At 41.7% G+C, this 19,623-nt stretch overlaps 1 protein-coding gene across 1 annotated transcript in view; it reads left to right on the top strand.

The window, feature by feature from the left end:
- The window catches only part of Bpifc (BPI fold containing family C), a 56,386-nt gene that overhangs the window by 31,333 nt on the left and 5,430 nt on the right, over positions 1-19,623 (top strand). The window contains exons 8-12 of the mRNA XM_055627952.1: positions 1,605-1,696; positions 3,855-4,031; positions 5,081-5,134; positions 6,713-6,883; positions 7,659-7,726. Coding sequence (XP_055483927.1) covers positions 1,605-1,696; positions 3,855-4,031; positions 5,081-5,134; positions 6,713-6,883; positions 7,659-7,726 — 562 coding nt within the window. The remainder of the gene's footprint in view (positions 1-1,604; positions 1,697-3,854; positions 4,032-5,080; positions 5,135-6,712; positions 6,884-7,658; positions 7,727-19,623) is intronic.

Genomic DNA, 19,623 nt, shown 5'->3' on the forward strand with positions numbered 1-19,623 from the left:
CAGAGAGTGTGATGGCTGTGTGTTGCCTGATTTACTGGTCTGCTTGGCTGGTGTGTTCACAAGGAATGCCTCCTGGTACTGGAGCCTGAGATAATGGGATGAATTAGGGGAAGCGAGGTTGGAGGAGAAGATCTTTGTGATCTTCTGAGGATGGGGTTAGAGAGGAAAGGGAGATCACAGCAGGTTTCCTGCTTCAGAGCAGAGGATGAAACTGGTGGTATTGGAGCTGGAGGAGCGGTAGGAAAGGTATGGGTCTTTAGCCTACCTGTTGCTCTGGAAGAAGCAGTCCTTAGATTAGCAGGGAGTGCTGGCTGGCGTTGGGGACTAGTACAAAGCAATGAGTAGGAGGGAGAGAGGCTAGAAGGGGAGATCACTGGAATCCACAGGAGATGGGAGCGGGGGCCAGGAAAGGCTGCCATAGGTGTTCTGCTACAGAAATGGGGATGAGACTGAGGGATTAGATCTGGGAGAACAGAGGAAAAAGAGAAGCTCTGCAGACAGCCTACCTGGTTTTCTGACAGGTATGTTCTGGTGGGTTAGCAGGGAGTGTCTGCTGGAGTTGGGGGCTGGGATAAAACAAAGAGTTAGGGAGGGAGGTTAGGAGGAGATTGGTCTGTGGGATCCACTGAAGATGTGGGCATTCAGGAAGGGAGGCTTCACCTGTTATTTTGTTAGAGAGACGGGGATAAGCCTTAGGGGTTGGATTTGTAGGTGAGGAGGCTGTGGTGAAGGTCTTCAGTTAGCCTACCTGTTTGGCTCTCCTTCTCAGCTGGTGTATTCCCAGTGAATGCCTGCTGGTGTTGGAGACTTGGATACTGGGATAAGTTGGGGGAAGGAAAGTTGGGGAAGATCTTTGTGATCCATTGGGAATGAGGTTAGAGAAGAAAGGGAGACTGAAGCAGGTTTTCTGCTACAGAGCTGGGAGTATTGGATCTAAAGGAGCAAAAGCAGAGGTGTGTATACACCTTTGGCCTTTTTGTTAATTTCTTCTTAAAAATGCAAGTGTTGAGCCTGTGAGATGACTCAGGTGTGGTTGCCTACTACCACCTGACAGCCTGAGTTTAATTCTTGGGACCCATTTTGTGGAGAGTCAGCTCATACAAGTTGTCCTCTCATTACCTACCACACACTCTTATAGGCACACAATTAATGAATCAATCAATTTTTAAAAACAGGACAGTAAGTGCCAGTGAGGTGGCTCAGTGGAAAAAGTGCTTTCCACACAAGCCCCAAAACCCATATAAAGGTGAAAGGGAGAAAACCAGTCCCAAAAGTTGTTCTCTGACTTCCACACATGCACATAACATGTGTGTAGCCACAATCACACATGACACACACATACACACAATAATAATAAAATTTAAAAAATTTAAAAAAGGACCACACATGCATTGTGCGAGTCAATGTTCTGTGGACACATACATAAAAAGTGCCAACATTTTGCTAATATTTCTCTGATTTTTGAGAAAAATATTTACTTTTTTCTCTTAGCTTGTCTTTCTGAGTTTTCATATGTAAATGTGGAGAATTGGTGTTTCAAACATTCATTCATTATGCTTTTAATGAACACAACTTTTCTTTTATTTTCTTTTTTGATTATTTAGTTTTAACCAAGATTGACAACTATACTGTGCTGGATTGTTCCCTGATCAGTCCTCCAGAAATCACTGAGAACTACCTTGACTTGAATTTGAAGGTAACAATCATTCTAGAGCTATAATGAATATTTGGAAGATAGATTATGTACAGAAGAAAATGTACATGTATGCTCTTCAAGCAATTCATTTCCTATACTACCTGCTGTTAATCCTGAGATTCGCCAGAAAAACCAATTCCACCATTTTAGGCCAAAGTTAAAGCAAGCCGTATTAGATAGTAAATAATGAGATGAACTCTGGTCAGAGCCATTCCCCAAAATTTGCCACCTGGATTGGCCTCAAGCCACGTGTTACAGGGTCTTAAAAGGAGAAATCTATTGACCACTTTCCCATGAGGCATGTAATTTTTCAAGAACTAGACTTTCTGGAAGCTGACATGATTGCTCCCTGGCTCTTCAGTAGATCAACTAAGCAGACACTTCTGAGGACTGCCCCATTGCCCAGCCTTTGACTGGCATTTCACCAGTCTTCTGGGTGAGAAATATCATGAGGGAGGGAGGGAGGGGGCTACAGCTGGGATACAAAGTGAATAAACTGTAATTAATATAAAAAATAAAATTTAATTAAAAAAGAAAACTGAAAGAAACAAAGAAAGAGAAAGAAAGAAAGAGAGAGAAAGAAAGAAAGAAAGAAAGAAAGAAAGAAAGAAAGAAAGAAAGAAAGAAAGGAAAGAAAGAAAGGAAGAAAAAAAGAAAGGAAGGAAGGAAGGAAGAGAAAAACATTTTGCCTCCTACGAAAGATTCAAGGCTAAGAGCCTACAAGTACAATGATCCACATTTATTAGAACCTAACACATCAGGAGGTGCTGAGGCAATGATAGCTCCATTGGTAAAGTACTTGCTACACAGGCATGAGGACCTAGGCTCAATCTCCTAAAGCCTATACAGATAAAGGACAGGCATGATGAAATACATGGGGAGGCAAAGATAGCACAATCCCTGGGGCTTGCTGGTGAACCTCAAATTCCAGGTTCAGCAAGCCACCCTGACTAAAAAAATAAGATAGAGAGTGATTAAGGAAGACATTCAACATCAACCTCTGGACTACACAAACAAACACATGTACTCTCTCTCACACACACAAACACACATGCAGATATACACACATGCCCATGTGCCACACATTCATATGAACACACCACATACTCATGCATGCATGAGGAGTTTAGCACATCAGTGGATTGTGAAGGTTTCCCTGAGGCTACTGACCTTTACAGAAATCCTAAGTATATAGAAATTGTGGTTACTGACCCTGGAAAAGCATCATTTTACTTATGTTTACTCCTATCCAAATTAACATCACAGTCTTTTTTTTTTTTTTTTCTGAGATAGGATCTCACTATGTACCTCTGGCTGTCCTGGAAGTCACTATGCAGACCAAACTGGCCTTACAGTCACAGAGATCTGTCTGTCTCTGCCTCCCAAATGCTAGGATTAAAGGCATGTGCCACTATACTTGACATAGATTTTTAGAATAAAAATTAGTTTATATTTCCTTCATTCACCATCTTTCCAAACAGTTAAGTACCGTTCAAGACCTAAGAATGCCCAATATCTAATAAGACCAGGATTAAGCATGTCTCAAAATTGCTTCATTAAGTCATTTGGAGTCTCTCTCTCCTAAGTACCTCTTTGGCCCCGCAGTTATTCAGTAGTCATGTGTTTTAAAGGAAAAGAGCTAGTACATTAAAAGGCTATTTCATGAGTATCCAGATGTGCACCTTAGACCCCTTTGTCTAAGAAAAGTTCCAGGTAGGAGCTTCTCCAGGAGTGATACCTGAGAGTGAACAGATACACACAGATATGTCAGAAATCTCCAGAGCTCTGGTGCTGAAGAGATAGCTCAGCTGTTGAGGATATGTACTGCTTTTCCAGAGAACTTCAGTTCTGTTCCCAGCATCCACATCAGGTGACTCACAACTTCCTGTAATTCAAGTTCTAGGAGGTCCAATGCCTCTGTTTATTAAGGGCACCTGTACTCACATGCACATACTCACACACATATATATAATTTAAAATAAATATTTTTTTAAGCCCAGAGCTTTGAAACATAGCCATTAGCTAAAGAGCCTAAAGACCTCATCATGTTATCAAGAGGCAGCTGGGATTTTCTTTATCCTGACTTGAGAGGTCCGAACTTGTCTGATACTTTTGCATTTTCACCTGATTACTTGGTCTTCCTTTCTGCTTTCCACAGGGTGCATTCTACCCACTGGAAAGCCTCGTTGACCCTCCCTTCCTACCAGCTCCCTTTGAGCTCCCAAAGAACAGGGACTCCATGCTCTACATTGGCATCTCCGAGTACTTCTTTAAATCTGCATCCTTTGCGCACTTTGTATCGGGGGCTCTTGGTGCCATGCTGTCCACCAAGGAGGTAAGTAAAGCCCTGGGATGGTGGCTGTGGCCACCATCTTTAACTTTTCTTTTAAATAATGGCCCATTATGGACTTTTTTTTTTGGCGCATTGTGGACTTTTGGGGGGAGGGAATTGCAGGGTTTCCAGTTCTGCTAATTTAGTCTTCTTCATGGTGTCTAGCAACTATTCTAGAATAATCTTAATGAATACAAAGACATCTCTCCACTGCTTATTATCTGTGACCTTTGATCAGTTCATCCTGTTTCTATATGCTGGTTTCCTCATCTGAGAAAGAGGGTTCAGAGTCCCATACCCTTAGGGTCATAATGGTCATTAAAGGGTTTAAACATATGTCTTCCAGAACAATCTTAGTACAAAGTAAGTGCTCTGCAATTGTTGCTTCTGGGTTATATCATTATTATCATCACCATGACCACCATCACCATCATTCCTTGCATTCTGCCACATATGAATTTCTACTGTTGGTAATTACAACTGATTTACACCAGCAAGCAGTAATGGTACAGATACTCATTGATTCTCCCTGCCATGTGCTTCTCTTTTATAACAAGAACACCTCTCTGGCTAGTCAACAACAACAAAAACACCCATTTTAAAATCTTTACTTTCTGTGCATCATAATTGTACACATTACTATAAGCCTTGTGTTCGGTATGGTGAGGACAGCAGCACCAGGTGCCATAGCATTGAAAAAAATGCTCATCATATAAATTACTTAAACAACTTATGCTTTGGGGATCTCTGAAAATGAGAACAGTGACTTGAGATTTACCAATAATGACTGTAGAATGTTTGCATACAGCTTGTGCATATATGACACAGTGTTTTCCAGGGACTGGAGGGTTTCTCAAAAGGGATGTGATTTTGTCCAAGTCTCTTGCCTTTCTGGGCCCCAGATTTCCCAAGGCTGGGCTATAAAATGAGGTTATCTAAGTATTTTGTGGCTCCACTTCTTCACAGTACACATTAGAGAGAATTCTACATTTACCTGAAGAAAAAACCCGGATAAAAATCTTACAGTGATGCAGTACTTTTTTCTATCCTAGATTTCCAACTATTTCAGTCAAAATACTCAAGGAATTGGCAGTGTGCTCTCCAAGGTGAGCTCTCAAATTTCACTCCTCAGAGGTAATGTTGTCACTAAAGTTCCTTCCAGGAGACTCTCAGATTCTCTATATTCTCTTTGATACAAGCATGTGTCAATCCATCTGTTTATTCTTTTTTACTTTTACTTTTCCTGCTTTCCTTCTCTTCTTCCTCATCCTCTACCTTCCTCCACCTCCTTCATTTCTTAACAGTGTCTCAATATGCAATAGATAAATGTACAATTTTCCTGCCTCAGCCTCCCATATACTGGGATTATAGGTGTATACCACCCTTCTTGGCCATCTTTCTATCCTACAAGAATTTTTCCTCTTGGTTAAATATCTGAAAATATTTACTAAATAAGTCCTCTTAAAGTACAACTAAAGGGGGCTGGAGAGATGGTTCAGATGTTAAAAACACTGACCGTTCTTCCAAAAGTCCTGAGTTGAATTCCCAGCAACCACATGGTGCTTCACAACCATCTATAATGAGATCTGGTGCCCTCTTCTGACATATAAGCACACTTGCAGGCAGAACATTGTATAAATAATAATTTTAAAAGTACAACTAAAAGAATTATAGATTCATAAAATAACCAATCCACAAAATTCCATCATCCTTAAAATAATGTGCTTAAATATAGAAAGTACTGATTTAAATGAAACATTTGATCCTTAAGTTATACATTCGTTCATTCATTCACTCACTCTTTCATTCATTCACTCTTAGATAAGGTCTCCCTATGTAATCTGGTCTGGAATTCAATATTTTACACAGGCTGGCCCTTAATTTTTGATCCTCCTTTCTCAGCATCCCAAGTACTGGGATCACACGTGACTTTGGTAAACAACTGTTAATATTACCGCTTCATAGCATTCCAAGTATCATTCATAATGGATCTACAGGCTCAAGTTTGCCTTAAAAGGCCAAGATGCTTCAGAGAAAGGCACTCAAGGCAGACAATGTTAGTTTGAATTTCAGTTCCAAAATTTATTCTGTGAGAACTATGGAAAAAGCACTTAGCCTGTCTACAACTCACACTCCTTTATAAAACTGCACTACTGTCTGGCGGGTGGCACATGCAGAGGCAGGTGGATCTCTGTGAGTTTGAGGCCAACCTGCTCTACAGAGTGAGTTCCAAGACAGGCAGGGCTAAACAGAAAAACCCTGTCTTGAAAAACCAATAAGTAAATAGCAGATAGATAGATGAGAGAGACAGATAGGTAGATGGATGGATTGGGTGGATGGATGGATGGATGGATGGATGGATGGATGGATGGATGGATGGATGGATGAATGGATTTATAGAAAGACAGACAGATAGATAAAATAAAAATAATATGGAACTACTGCCTTGGAGTTTTATGAAGACTAAATAAGAGATAATAAAGTCCCTGAGGTTGTTGCTGGCACAAAGAATGTATTCAGCAAATGTCAACTGTTGTGATAGCTATAGTTTGAGTATTGTTATTCCTAGTGCTTCATAATCTAACTGCATGATACAAGATTTACTTAGCATAAGCAACCCCAGGTTTGTGGTTTCCCCTCATTATATCTGATTCTCGATCTGTTTCTCTCCCTGAACGAGACAGATTGCAGAGATCTACGTCTTATCCCAGCCATTTATGCTGCAGATCATGGCCACAGGGCCTCCTGTTATTGATTTACACCCAAACAATTTCAGCCTGGAGTTCCCTGCTTCTGTCATCATGCTCACACAATTGGAGAACTCCACCATCAAGCCCATCGTCTCCATGGACTTTGTGAGTTTGGGGATACAGGAGCACAGCCTCTGAGCACCAATCCTGCTCCTGCTGTGAACTGGCCAGCAGCCTCTCAATGTCTGGAGTAAATTAAGAGTGAAGATATAGATACTGGGTCTGTCTTAAAAAAAAGACCCACCTGCCCATATTTGGAAGAGGCCGTATATTGAGAGAGAAGAGCTCCTGAAACTGCATGTAAAATATCTCACCAATCTCTACTTCCTATGTTCTCTTCTGTTTACAATAGAGAGCTATAATTAAGTGAAGTTTCCCTGACCAGTTAAAGTTTAAAATAGTACAGGGAAACTAAACAAAATTATGCACATGAATGAGGAGAAGAGCCATTAGGAGAAAGCAAAACTGAAGAGGAGACTGGGGATGTAGTTCAGTGGTAGACTGCTTGCCTACCATGTATAACACTCTGGGTTTAATCCACAGCACTGTCAAAGATTAATTTACAAGAATTCTCAAAGAACAGACCTTTACACTTAGCTTCTTCCCCTGCGAGACAGTATTTTCTGAGCCATTCATTTGTTTGGTTTTAAATAGGATCTCCATGTAGCCCAGGCTGGCCTCTCTCATACATGGCACCTCTCATTCCTCCTTCCTCACCCTTTCAAGTACTATTGACACTCATATGCTGCCCTGCCCAGATGTAGAGATGTTTCTTGCCAACATCTTTGGAATAATAGCAAACTTTGGGCTTGTGATGGGAGATTATACTTGTCGAAATAGAAGCCACTCTTATCAGTAACAAGGGCCTTCTCATCTTCAGGTTGCAAGTACCAATGTTGGCCTGGCTATTTTGGGACAAAAACTGATCTGCTCCTTATCTCTGAACAGGTAAGATCAATTGATTTGACTATTGGAAACCTTGGTAACAAACTAGAGAACCTTCCCAAAGAAGAAGTGACCATTGAGAAAACAAAGGCTTTAAACCACTGTGGGACTGTGAATCAGCTCAGCACTCTGCCTCTAACAGAACAGATAATTTCAAAGTTTGAACTAAGTAAAAGAAAATTGTACTTCTGTTTTTCTTCTTTCTTCCTATGAGCCCAAAGGTAAGATAAAATAGGAACAAGGTCATTGTAAAGCTAATTCTATCAGCACCCATTCCCGTGATGACTAAAGTTCCTCTTGGCGACTCAGAGAGAAGTATATTGAATGGTGATATTGCAAGAAGAGGGGTTCATGGGAATATTCAGGTACAGTATACATCTTTGGAGATTAAGGGACCAGGTCTCGTATCCCTTCTCATTGGCCTTATGGCCATGGCCAAATCTTGTCTTAATAAGGGTTACTATTGCTGTGCTTAAACACCATGACCAAAAGCAACTTGGGGAGGAAAGGGTTTATTGGCTTTCATTTCCTAAACCACAGTCCAAGGCAGGAACTCAAGCTGGGACCAAGAGACCAAGGAACTCAAGGCAGGAACCAAGAGACAGGAATTAATGTAGAGGCGATGGACGAGTGCTACTTACATGGAGGAATGCTTCCTCCTCTGGCTTGCTTAGCCTGCTTTCTTACAGAACCCAGGGCCACCAGCCAGGGTGGTACCACCAAAAATAGTCTCCCCAACCATTCATCCATCACTACATCAATCACATACTATAGGCTGGCATGCAGCCTTATCTTATAGAGACATTTTCTCAATTGAGGTCCCCTACTCACAGATAAATATAATTTGTGTCAAGTTCACTTAAAACTAGACACCAAAGTCTATTAACCACTTCCAGTTCAAGTCTCAGGTTCCTTATGTGTAATACAGTAGAATTGGACTGATCTAGTACCCCTCAGACTCTGACAACTGGGTCCTATACCTGGAATACAGAGTTTAACAAGATCTTGGCTCATGACCTAGCTGGTCTCACAGGAAGTGATGAGGTGTAAAGGTACATGAACGATATTGTTACATACAGGTCACTGAACTCTATCTTCAAAGTTCACAATCACTGAAGTCATGAACCAGACAACCTAAGGGGGGAGGGGTACAGAAAAATTAACTGACCCAGACCATGGAATATGATGAAGCAATAAAAGCAGCCAGAAAAGAACTGAGAAACTGACAGGAGAAAGTTGGCCCACCTTCCTAAGTCCACTGAATGGCTAGGCACAAGACTATAGTAACATGAAAAACTCCTTCAATAAGATCATGTTAAGTAGAAAAAGAATATAAAACTGCATAAATACATAACTAACTTGCAAACAAAAGCTTCATACCTAGACAGGAATCTAGATCAGCCATGACCCTATCAAAAAAATCAGGATCCAAGATTATGAGATTTTTCGTAAAAATATTCACTATGCTATACTGTTTTGCAAAGGATATCTGTAGAATAGGGTCACATGGAGAAAAGGCTACTTGTGGTTTTACTTACTCTTCAAACTTACACTTCAAGCACTGCCAACTTCTCAGAAGGATCCAGAGACATCATACCCAGAGTTTGCCAGACATAGAGACCAAGGACAATGCATTCAAGGATCTTAAGATAACATCCTAAAGAAATACAATCCAGGCTATTATACTAGATTTAAACCAACAATAATTTCAAAACAATTATTATAATTTTAAAAATAATTATGATGGAACAAGGGCCCTCAAATATAAAACTCTCAGTTGTCTGGAGTCTCCAACGTGGCCCTGCTTTTATGGGGTCAGGCAGAGAAAACCCAGAGCCATAATGTGTGACCTTCAGGGTGGCAGTTCTCAGAGGCAAGTGAATGAGGAAGTTAAGATTCTTCAACATGTGAGTGGCCCAAAAGGACGGAGGGAGAAAATTCAGACCGAATGGCTTCAGCCTGGGACTGCAAGTACAACTTGAGGACTTGGATGATGGGAGCAGAAAGGAGAGGGCAGGTAGGAAAGCGAGGCTGGGACCTGGGGTGATGGTAGGAACAGAGTAAGGCTGCTAAATGTGGCAGAGAAGATAGATGATGCCCAGGTCTGACAGATACCCATGTTCCTGGCAGAATCTAAACAAAGAATTCAATAATGGTATTTCAAGCTTGGCCAGGGGGCTGGGCTTGTTGCTCTGTTTAATGGATCATGGCTTCTCTGACATATAGTGACCAATAGCACCATCCGTCATTGTTGTGATTACTTAATTTTTAAAATGAATTTTAATCCAACAAATTCATACCATTACACTTTCCAGCTTCCTGCAGTCCTCAGATTGTTTTGATCTCATGAGGATGAACCTTGAAATTAGGGTCTCTACCTTGCTTTTCATTCCCATAGATCTGCTTGAGATTTGCAGAATGGGAGGATTCTGCTGCCCTGATGTCTTAGTTAAGTCTGAATAGGAACAGCTACATTATTTAGGGGCCCCACTGCTAAGGGAAAATGCACATCTCCTACTTCAGAAATTATGAGGAAGGGTTGGGAAGATGTCTTAGTGAGTAAAGTGCTAACTGAATAAGCATGAGGACCTGAGTTTGACTCTCCCACACCCATGCATCTCAGGACTAGGGTTAAGCTGCACAGAGGCAGATCCTGAGGACTTGTTGGCCAGCCAGACTAGTTGAAACAGTGAGCTCCCAGATACCTTGTCTCAGATAGATAGATAGATAGATAGATAGATAGATAGATACATACATACATACATACATACATACATACATACATACATACATGGTGATTAAAAAAAAACACCTGGCATGGATCTCTGACCTTCACAGGTACACACACACAGATGAGCATATCACATACATACACACACACACACACACACACACACACACACACACACACACACCGGTTTAAAAAATTATGAATAATGTCATAATAGAAACTGAAGGAATCTGAAGGTGGCAATGCTCTATTAAATTCAGGAACTGAGACAGCTTTGGGGAAGTTTTGTGGGTCATGCCTCACTTGGGAAAAGAGCCAGAAAACAGGATTTAGCAAGGTTGCCCAGGCTGGGCTGAAAGGCAGTCTTGTCTTCAGGGGTGGGAGCAGCAGCCCCACCTCCCACATCATTGCCCAGCCAGCTCCTCCACTCTAAGGGCTCTCAGCAACACCTTTCTGGCTGAGCTAGTTTGGTCTTTGGCTGATGTCACAGAGAGTCATCAGGAAAGGAGGGACATGGGTGGGATTCACAAAACAGACATCAAAGGAGAAGAACCGGGCAATACATATTGTCCAAATAAATTCTCAGCATACCATGGCCTTCTAAGCAACCCCTGACTAAGCTGCTTGGCATTGGCTATATAGATACGAGATGCAGAAATCAAAGGCAAACCCAATGGAATGGGATTATGATGATGAAATAGCCAGCATGCCTAGCTGGGTCCCAGCACTACCATTTGCCAGCTGTGTAGTCTCAGGCAAATTATTAACCTCTCTGGATCTCTTTCTTTCTCCATAAAATGACGTTCTGATGAAACCTGCTTCAGGAGGTTGTGACATTGTGAGTCCATATATGTGCAGTGTATACTGGTGCTCAAAGAATGCTGGCTGTAACTATTACTTGACATTCTGTTCAGCCTGATCAAGCACAAAGATGTTCAATTACAGAAGTGCTCTCTCTTTCTCTCTTCTCTGTCTCTCTGTCACTTTCCCTGTCTCTCTCTGTGTCTCTTTGTCTCTCTGTCTCTCTGTCTCTTTGTCTCTATCTGTGTGTGTGTGTGTGTGTGTGTGTGTGTCTGTCTGTCTCTCTCTCTCTCTCTGTCTCTCTGTCTCTCTCTCTCTCACCAACCCCAGGAATCAAACTCAAGGCTTCGCATGTTAAACAACAGTTCTAATACTCAGCTACCCATTTAGCCCCTACAAGGTCACTTCATGAGTCTCTCTATCGGCAGAACCTCTCACTCATCTGTCTCACACCTGGCTGAAGCTGTGGGGAACATTGTCCTTTACTACTCTTTTTTGCTGAGCTTTAAAATCTCCTATGTCTGTCACCTAGCACAGCACCCATTTTACTTCACTTAAATGTTTGTTTCTTTATTCTTCTCTCTACATTACATCCCTACTACAGTTTCCTTACTCTCTCCTCTCCTTCTAGTCTCTCCCTCAATTCCCTGTCCCCAGATCCACTCCTCCTCCATTCCCCCCCCCAAAAAAAAGAGCAGTTCTCCTTGGGGTATCCATCCAACATAGTCTAACAGGTTACAATAAGACTAGGCACAAACCCTCATATTACAGCTGGACTAGGAAAAGGGCCATGAGAGGGAGCTTCTTAGATTGCCTAGATAGCCAGGAACCAGAGGCAATTCATCTGGAAGCCCAGAACAGAACCGAACACAGTTAAACCTTACAGTTCTATTTCCTGACCTATCACACATGCTCAGTAAGCGTCTCTGGTTAAGTGATCACTGGAGGTGACTTGATGATCACAGAGCTTAGATAGCTTACTCTCAATGTGACGGAACTGTCCAATGGTTGAACTAGAACTTGAATCTATTTCAAAGCCATGGGTGTTTGCCTTGATTTTGGTAGGAAAGAGCTAAGACATAGAAAATAGCACTTAGACCTGGGACTTAGAAAATAAATTCAATTGTCTGAATCAGGACACTCGTGAACCTGGTGTCAAGCAAAACTGAAAAAGACAATAAATCACTTCTCACTAGCACTGAAAGGCAAAAAAGAAGACATGGAACAGAGTGTCCTGGATGGAAAATGCACACAGCCCTCTCACTGCTAGAATCAAGTAGAGGAGAGGACAAAAGAAATTGACAGCCAGGAATTTTGATAATAAACTTGACCTGTCTGGGAATGTCTAGTCAGAAGCTCGGTGTCTGGAGTCAGGTGTATCTGCACTTGGCTTCTGTCTGTTAATTGGCAGCTGTGTGATCTGAAACTGTTCAAGCTTTTAGTGTCAGTTTCCTCATCAGACAGACATTACATTTTTCACCTCTGTACAGGCTAATGTGTGAGTGCATAGGATGATGGATATGAAGCCCCTGGCACAAAACACAGTCATTGTTACTAGTCCCACTAGTTCATTCTCTCTTCCCAGTCCAGGATCCAAGTTTGACCACCAAAGATAGGGACATTGGTCCCCACAGGCATGACAAGTCAGACAGCCTTAGAAGCTATAGCATTGGCCCTCCACATCATAAGGCAGATTCCTACTGTTCTGTCATAGAGCCTCTTGAGACAAACAGAACTATATTTGGAGGCCTCTCTAGCACACAGTAGGTGTTTTGAAGATCCACAGGCAAAGTTAAGTGATATACACTCTCTTGTTTGGTCTTCATTCAACTAACTTAATTCTAACTGCCAATCACTTGCATAACTCAAGGCAGTCTGGGCCTGGAGAGATGGCTCAATAAGTAAAGCGCTTGCTGTACAGACAAAAGAATCTGAATTCAGATCCCCAGGGCCCACATAAAAAGCTGATCAGGTGTCGTGACAAATGTCTGTAACCCCAGAGCAGAAAAGTCAGACAGACAACTTCCCAGAGCTCCCTGGTCAGCCAGCCTAGCCAAGTCAGGGAGCTCCAAGGCTAGTGATAGACCCTGTCTCAAAACATAAGGTGAAGAGTGATTGAGGGAGACACACACCATTGACCTCTAGCATTCACGTGTGCACACACACACATACACATACGTATGAGAATGTGTACCCCACATACACAAAAACACCTTGAGGTAATCAAATGTACATTATTGTTGAACTTTGGAACAATTTTTTACTTTTCTATGATGAAGACTCTGGAAATTCCCAAATTCCCTACTCATCATCATCAACATATACAGAGAGAGAAAGAGAGAAAGAAGAGAGAAACATACCCCACAACCCCTCCCAAGCAACATAGTCAGAAAATACAAATGCAGCTGATTAGTAACTCTCCTTACAGGTTGGCAGGTAAGTGTTTCCCTACATGAGCCATGTGAACTAGGAACACATGTCCATATAGAATGCATCTGCAGTTTCAATTGTACAGATGCTTTGGATGCTAGTAAAGGAGGAAACTAAATGGATCCTTCTTGAGAGAATTTCTAGGCTGTAGGAGAAACTAAGGTTAAAACACTAGGGGAATTCTTAACTCTTAAGGGGGTATTTCTCCCCACAAAACTGTTAACTGAAGGTTAAACCTACAGCCTGTTGGGTTTTTTGTTTTAGTTTTAAGTTCAAGGGCAATTGTATTACGGTTTAAAAGAAAGACCCTGGAGCAATAAAAGGTCTTTATATGCTGTAAATCTCAGCACCTTCCCAAAGGAGGAAAAGGCAAAGCCAAGCCTTTGATCTCTACTAGGTGACCTCCTAGTAGAAGCATGGCAAAAAGGGGAAGGAGGGCTCAAGAAGTGTAGGGAAACCCATAGTGTTAGGGAGGGCATCTCAGTCTTTCATTAAGATCTTCAACTGCTGGCCCTAGTTTCTAACCCCAAAATCCGATTCCCCCCTACTTCCTAAAACTTTATTTTAGAATGGCTTTGACTTAAAAGGGATCCTCAATTCTAGCCAGTATTCCTTACCCATCTCTTTGTCTGATGTGCTCTCTCTCTCTCTCTCTCTCTCTCTCTCCATCCAGGAAGGCTTTCTGGAGTATCTATTTTGTGCTTTGTACAATTCTTGGTCCAGAGAATAGAGAAAAGAACAATGGTCCTACCTAGCCTAGGAGAAGAACAAGCAATTAGTGGGTGTCATTCTAGAGGTGCATATGGAGTGCTTTCCTCAAAGGACAACTTGTTTTGCCCCAAGACTGCCTTCTCCCACTGTATTCTCTCTCTCACATATAAACCTTTCTAGCCCATATTGGCTTCTCCTTGTTTTCACACAGTTTAAGAATTCCTTGGTCAGGATTGGAGATTTAGCTCAGTGGTAGAGTGCTTGCCTAGCAAGTGCAAGGCCCTGGGTTTGGGCCTCAGCTCTGGAAAAAAAAAAAAAATTCCTGGGCCAAGCCTGTGCAGTAGCATATGCTTGTAATTCCAGCACTTGGGAAGCAGAGGCAGGTGGATCTCTGTGAGTTCGAGGCCACCCTAGTCTACAAAGCAAGTCCAGGACAGCCAAGGCTACACAGAGAAACCCGGTCTCAAAAAAAAAAAAAAAAAAAAATCCTGGGTCATCTTCCACCAAAGAACACTGGACTCTACACTATTTTTTATCATTCTCTACAAATTTAAACTAAATTCTTCATGTGGCCTAGCACATGGCTGAGCATTAAATGAACACCTGGGAAACTCTTGGCCTGTCAGTCATCTCTCCATGCTGCAACCATCATCTTTCATCCTCAAAACATTCCATAGATTCTTTGCTTCTAAAGATCAAATCTACACAGTGGGATCATCTAGTGTAGACAGCCTCATCTGCCTCTCCAGCACCATTCTGCTGTGCCCTCTCTATGGCTCTGTTCCCTCAAGGGACCTCTGCCAGCCTTTCCCTCCTCCTTCCAGTTTTTCTTTTAAACTCTATTATCCTTCCTGTTTCAGCTTTATTGGGAACCATCCCACATCTGCCAAGCCAAGTCAAGTACCTCTATCACCTGACTCAATGTCTTGGTTTTTTGTTTGTTGTTGTTGTTTGTTTTTTTCCATTTATCTCAACTTGTAATGAAACTTTAATTGTTGGGATCCTCTGATAGTGCCCCTACCTCCCAGCAGGCTATGAGCTCCCTGGGTTCAATTGTGCCCAGTCATCTCTAGCACCTGCCCCTGAACTGACATTTATTAGGTGCTCAAGAAACATCTTCTGAATGGCCAATAAAGCCATGCTTAGTGTTGGGATGTGCTGAGAAAAATACTAAACACTGAGATACAATCATTAAGACTGGATCTCACCCCTCAAAGAAGTTCATGGTCACAGGCTGAAACAAGAACAGAAAGACATAGGGCATTGTGTAGTAGGACTGATTTTCCTTGTCTCTATATTGACCCAGGTCCTGAATGGCCTTTCATTAAGCTTACAAGTTTGTAGTTTTACTCTGGTTTTCGGTCAAGAGAATAAACGTTCTCTAAAATTTTTATGGGCTATATTCTCTATGCTTGTGTCTTGCAAGGGATGGAACCCAGTGCCATAGGCATGCTAAGTGGGCTCAGTTACTATGCTTCACCCCTAACACAAGAGAGAATATTATTTGTCTTCAAGGAACGGCCTTTGATCTTGATCAGACAACTCTATAGTCTGTAGTAAGAGCCTTGCCAGGCCACAGAGGAAAAGCATGGGACGGCCCTGAAGAGACTTCATAGGCTGGGATCGATCAGTTGGTAGGGGAGGAAGGCTCCCCCTTCCTTAGGACTAGGAGAGGGGGAGGGGGTGGGAGGGAGGTGGCACTGGGAGGAGACGAGGGAGGGGCTACAATCAGAATATATAGTGAATAAATCTTAAAAAACAAGCTCACTAAGTCACAAGACAAAAGAAACAAACAGAGCTCTAGCAACCCCATGGCTCATAACCACCTATAGTGAGATCTAGTGCCCTCTTATGTGCAGAAGAACAGCATGAGAACACTGTATACATAATAAATGAATCTAAAAAAAAAAAGAGTTTGTTCTAAGTAGCAGTGCTTTAAATATCAAATGAGCTAGCCAATAGTAGATAGTTCAAAGACTGAAGTCAGGCTTCACCTTGTGGTTTGAGTTGGGATTGTCTTTTCAGAGTCAGGACAGTGGTTTTGTCTCACCAGAGTCTCTGCAGCTAGACAAGAATCCACTCTAAAGGAAGCAGTGAGCATGTGGGAAAAAGTTAAGGTGGCCCTAGGAGAAAGGCGGAGCCTAGTTCATGCACTTCCCAGGAAGGCGCTGTCAGCGCCGGTGCTCCTGAGGCGGTCTCACAGGGCTTTGGCTGGTCTGGAAAGAAAGAAGACATACAACTGTGGTCGGACATGATTCCAACACCAGAATAGGTCTGCCTATTCTAAGAGGCAGTGTGGTCAGGGGTAGGCACCTTCCTCCTACTTCCTTAGCAAAGCCTTTTAAGTTGCCCGGTGCATCCTCCGTGCCAGGGACATAATCTGCTTTATGCCAGACTCGAGCTTTTCAATATTACTTGTGAGGTTTTGTTTTTGTTTGTTTGTTTTTCTTGTCTATGGTTTTGTTGTTTTGTCGGTTTTTTGTTTGTTTGGTTGGTTTGATATATATATATATATATATATATATATATATATATATATATATATGTATGTATGTATGTATGTATATGTATATATGTATGTATATATATATGTATATATGTATGTATATATATATTTTTTTTTTTTTTGAGACAGGGTTTCTCTTTGTAGCCCTGGCTGCCTTAGATGTGCTTTGTAGACCACACTGGCCTCAGACTCACAGAGATCTACCTGCCCTGCCTCTTCAAGTGCTGGGATTACAGGCGTACACCACCGCATCCTGTTTACTTGTGAGTTTGAAGCAATCTCAAACCTAATTTCTATTCACATGATAGTACCTAATAATCAGATGGTGCCTCCTTGAGAATCTATGTTTTAAATGCAGTCACAGAAAGATTCACAGAAGAGGTAGTAGAGATGTTCAAAAGAGTTGACCAGGCTGGTGATACTGTTCAGCGGATAAAGATGCTTGCTTGCTTTGCAAACCTGATGACCTGAGTTCAGTCCCTGGAACCCATGGTGAAGGAGAAAATCAGCTCCTGAAAGCTGACCATTAATCTCCAAATACACACAAACACACACACACACACACACACACACACACACACACACATTAATAATAGTAATAATAGTAACAATAATCATTATAATGTAAAATTTAAAAAGTAAAATTTAGCCGGATGTGGTGGTGCACACCTTTAATCTCATCATTCGGGGAGGCAGAAGCAGGCAGATCTCTATAAGTCCAAGGCCAGCCTGGTCTACAAAGCAATTACAGGATAGCCAAGGCTACACAGAGGAACTCTGTCTCAAAAAAAAAAAAAAAAAGTGAAAATTAACCAATCAAAGAGAAAGAGAAAGGGCCTATTCCTAAAACAGGAAATATCCTGAGTGAAGACAGAGAAGCAAAAAACATCATGAAGTGTGTAAGGAAAGGAGATATTTCCCAAGCATATGATTTTCTTCAGCCCCTCTAATATTTGGAGACTCCAGCCTAAAGTATGTTACATTATTCAAATACAGCTAACATACAATACATCTGACTATTCGTAGTGTTAAATTGCAGTGACCAGTGGCCATAATGTTATTTTATGTGAATATGTATTTTTCAGGATGTTTTTTGGTATGCATTTGGTGACAATACTTTTTTAAACATTAGTTCTATAATGCTTGGTGAATAAAACAGTGTCACATTCTACACTTCAGGGTTAATGAGGATAAAATTCAAGATTCAAAACAATAGTTGATACTGAAGAGGCAACACGGAGCCAGGTAGAAGGAAGTCTCTCGTGCCACGTAAGCAACCTCGACTTTCCTAGAAGCCATTAAAAGTTTTGGTCAGGGGAATGACCTCATCAGACATGTCCACAACACAGCTTACCCTGGGTGTAAGACTGAAGAAGATCAAGTCTAGTGACAGGCCAATTCAGGAGAAAGCTGAAATAGAAATGAGGCTCAGACTCGGCAAAGTCTTCCTTAGCCACACAAACCTAAGGCAGAGGCAAGATGAGATGGACATAAAAAGAAACTGGGTTCTAGCCAGGTATATTGGCACAGGGCTACAATCCCAGTACTTGGGAGGCTGGGGAGTTCAGGACCAGCCTGGGCTACATAAAAAAGATCTTTTCTGGTGGTGGTGGCTTTGGGGGAAGAGTGTCTGGGTTCTCATCACAAGTCTGCCATTTATTCTCTTTGACTTCACTTTTGCATCTGCAAAATAAAGGGCCTTCCCCACTAATTACTGTTTCTTCATATGATCCTCACTCTTGGATTAAAAAAAAAAAAGTGAAGCCTATATCTTGGGAAGAGCCCTTTGCAAACCTAGAAGAGAGATCATCTGCTGTCTTGATGAGGAATAGAAAGAAAGTCACCACAGAAATGAGTCACGTTTGTAGAGTGCAATAAAAATATAGTACATGCATCATCTCAGCCAATTTTCACCCCCACACACTGATTTCACAGTGAGAAACTGAAGACCCAGAGAAAGTCATTAGATCTGCAAAACATATAACCATGTTTTCCATTCCAGACTGTCAACAGTTAAGCCCCATACACAGGCCAGAGCACTGGGGGAGTCACCCTAAAGACAGATCCACATCCTCTGCTTGGTTCTGCTCTGCTTCCTAAGAAGTGAATTACAATGAAAAATGATGCATGCGGTAGACCTAGGACCTTCTCAATCTGTTTGTGAATCTTTTGTTTGTTTGTTTCAATAATTTCTTGCTAGATAGCCCAGGCTGGCAAAGATTTCCTAATCCTGATTCAGGCTCCTGAGTGCTGGGTTTAAAAGTATACACCATTATATCTGGCTACATGTGAATTTTTTCAGTAATGATTTATTTTTATCTTAAAAAATAAATATAAATCTACTTTTCTTTGTTGTATTATTTCTTATTATTTACTGTTGTTGTTGTTTTGTTTTATGTTTTTTGAGACAGTAACCTTGGCTGTCCTGGAACTTGATCTGTAGACCAGGCTGGCCTCGAACTCAGAGATCCACCTGCCTCTGCCTTCTGAGTGCTGGGATTAAAGGTGTACACCACCACCTAGCGTCTCTTATTATTTTAAAATTTACCTTTCTTTAAAAAGATTTTTTAAACTTATTTAATGTGTATGAGTGTTTTGTGTGTATATATGTGCACCATGTGCCTGATGCCCATGGAGGTCAGAAGGGGTCATTGGGTCCCCTGGAACAAGAGCAGTATGAGGGATGTGGGTAACTGAGAACTGAACACTGGTCCTCGGCAC

Source organism: Psammomys obesus, unplaced genomic scaffold (assembly GCF_907164565.1).
Source record: "Psammomys obesus unplaced genomic scaffold, mPsaObe1.curated_primary_1811, whole genome shotgun sequence".
Lineage (NCBI taxonomy): Eukaryota > Metazoa > Chordata > Mammalia > Rodentia > Muridae > Psammomys > Psammomys obesus.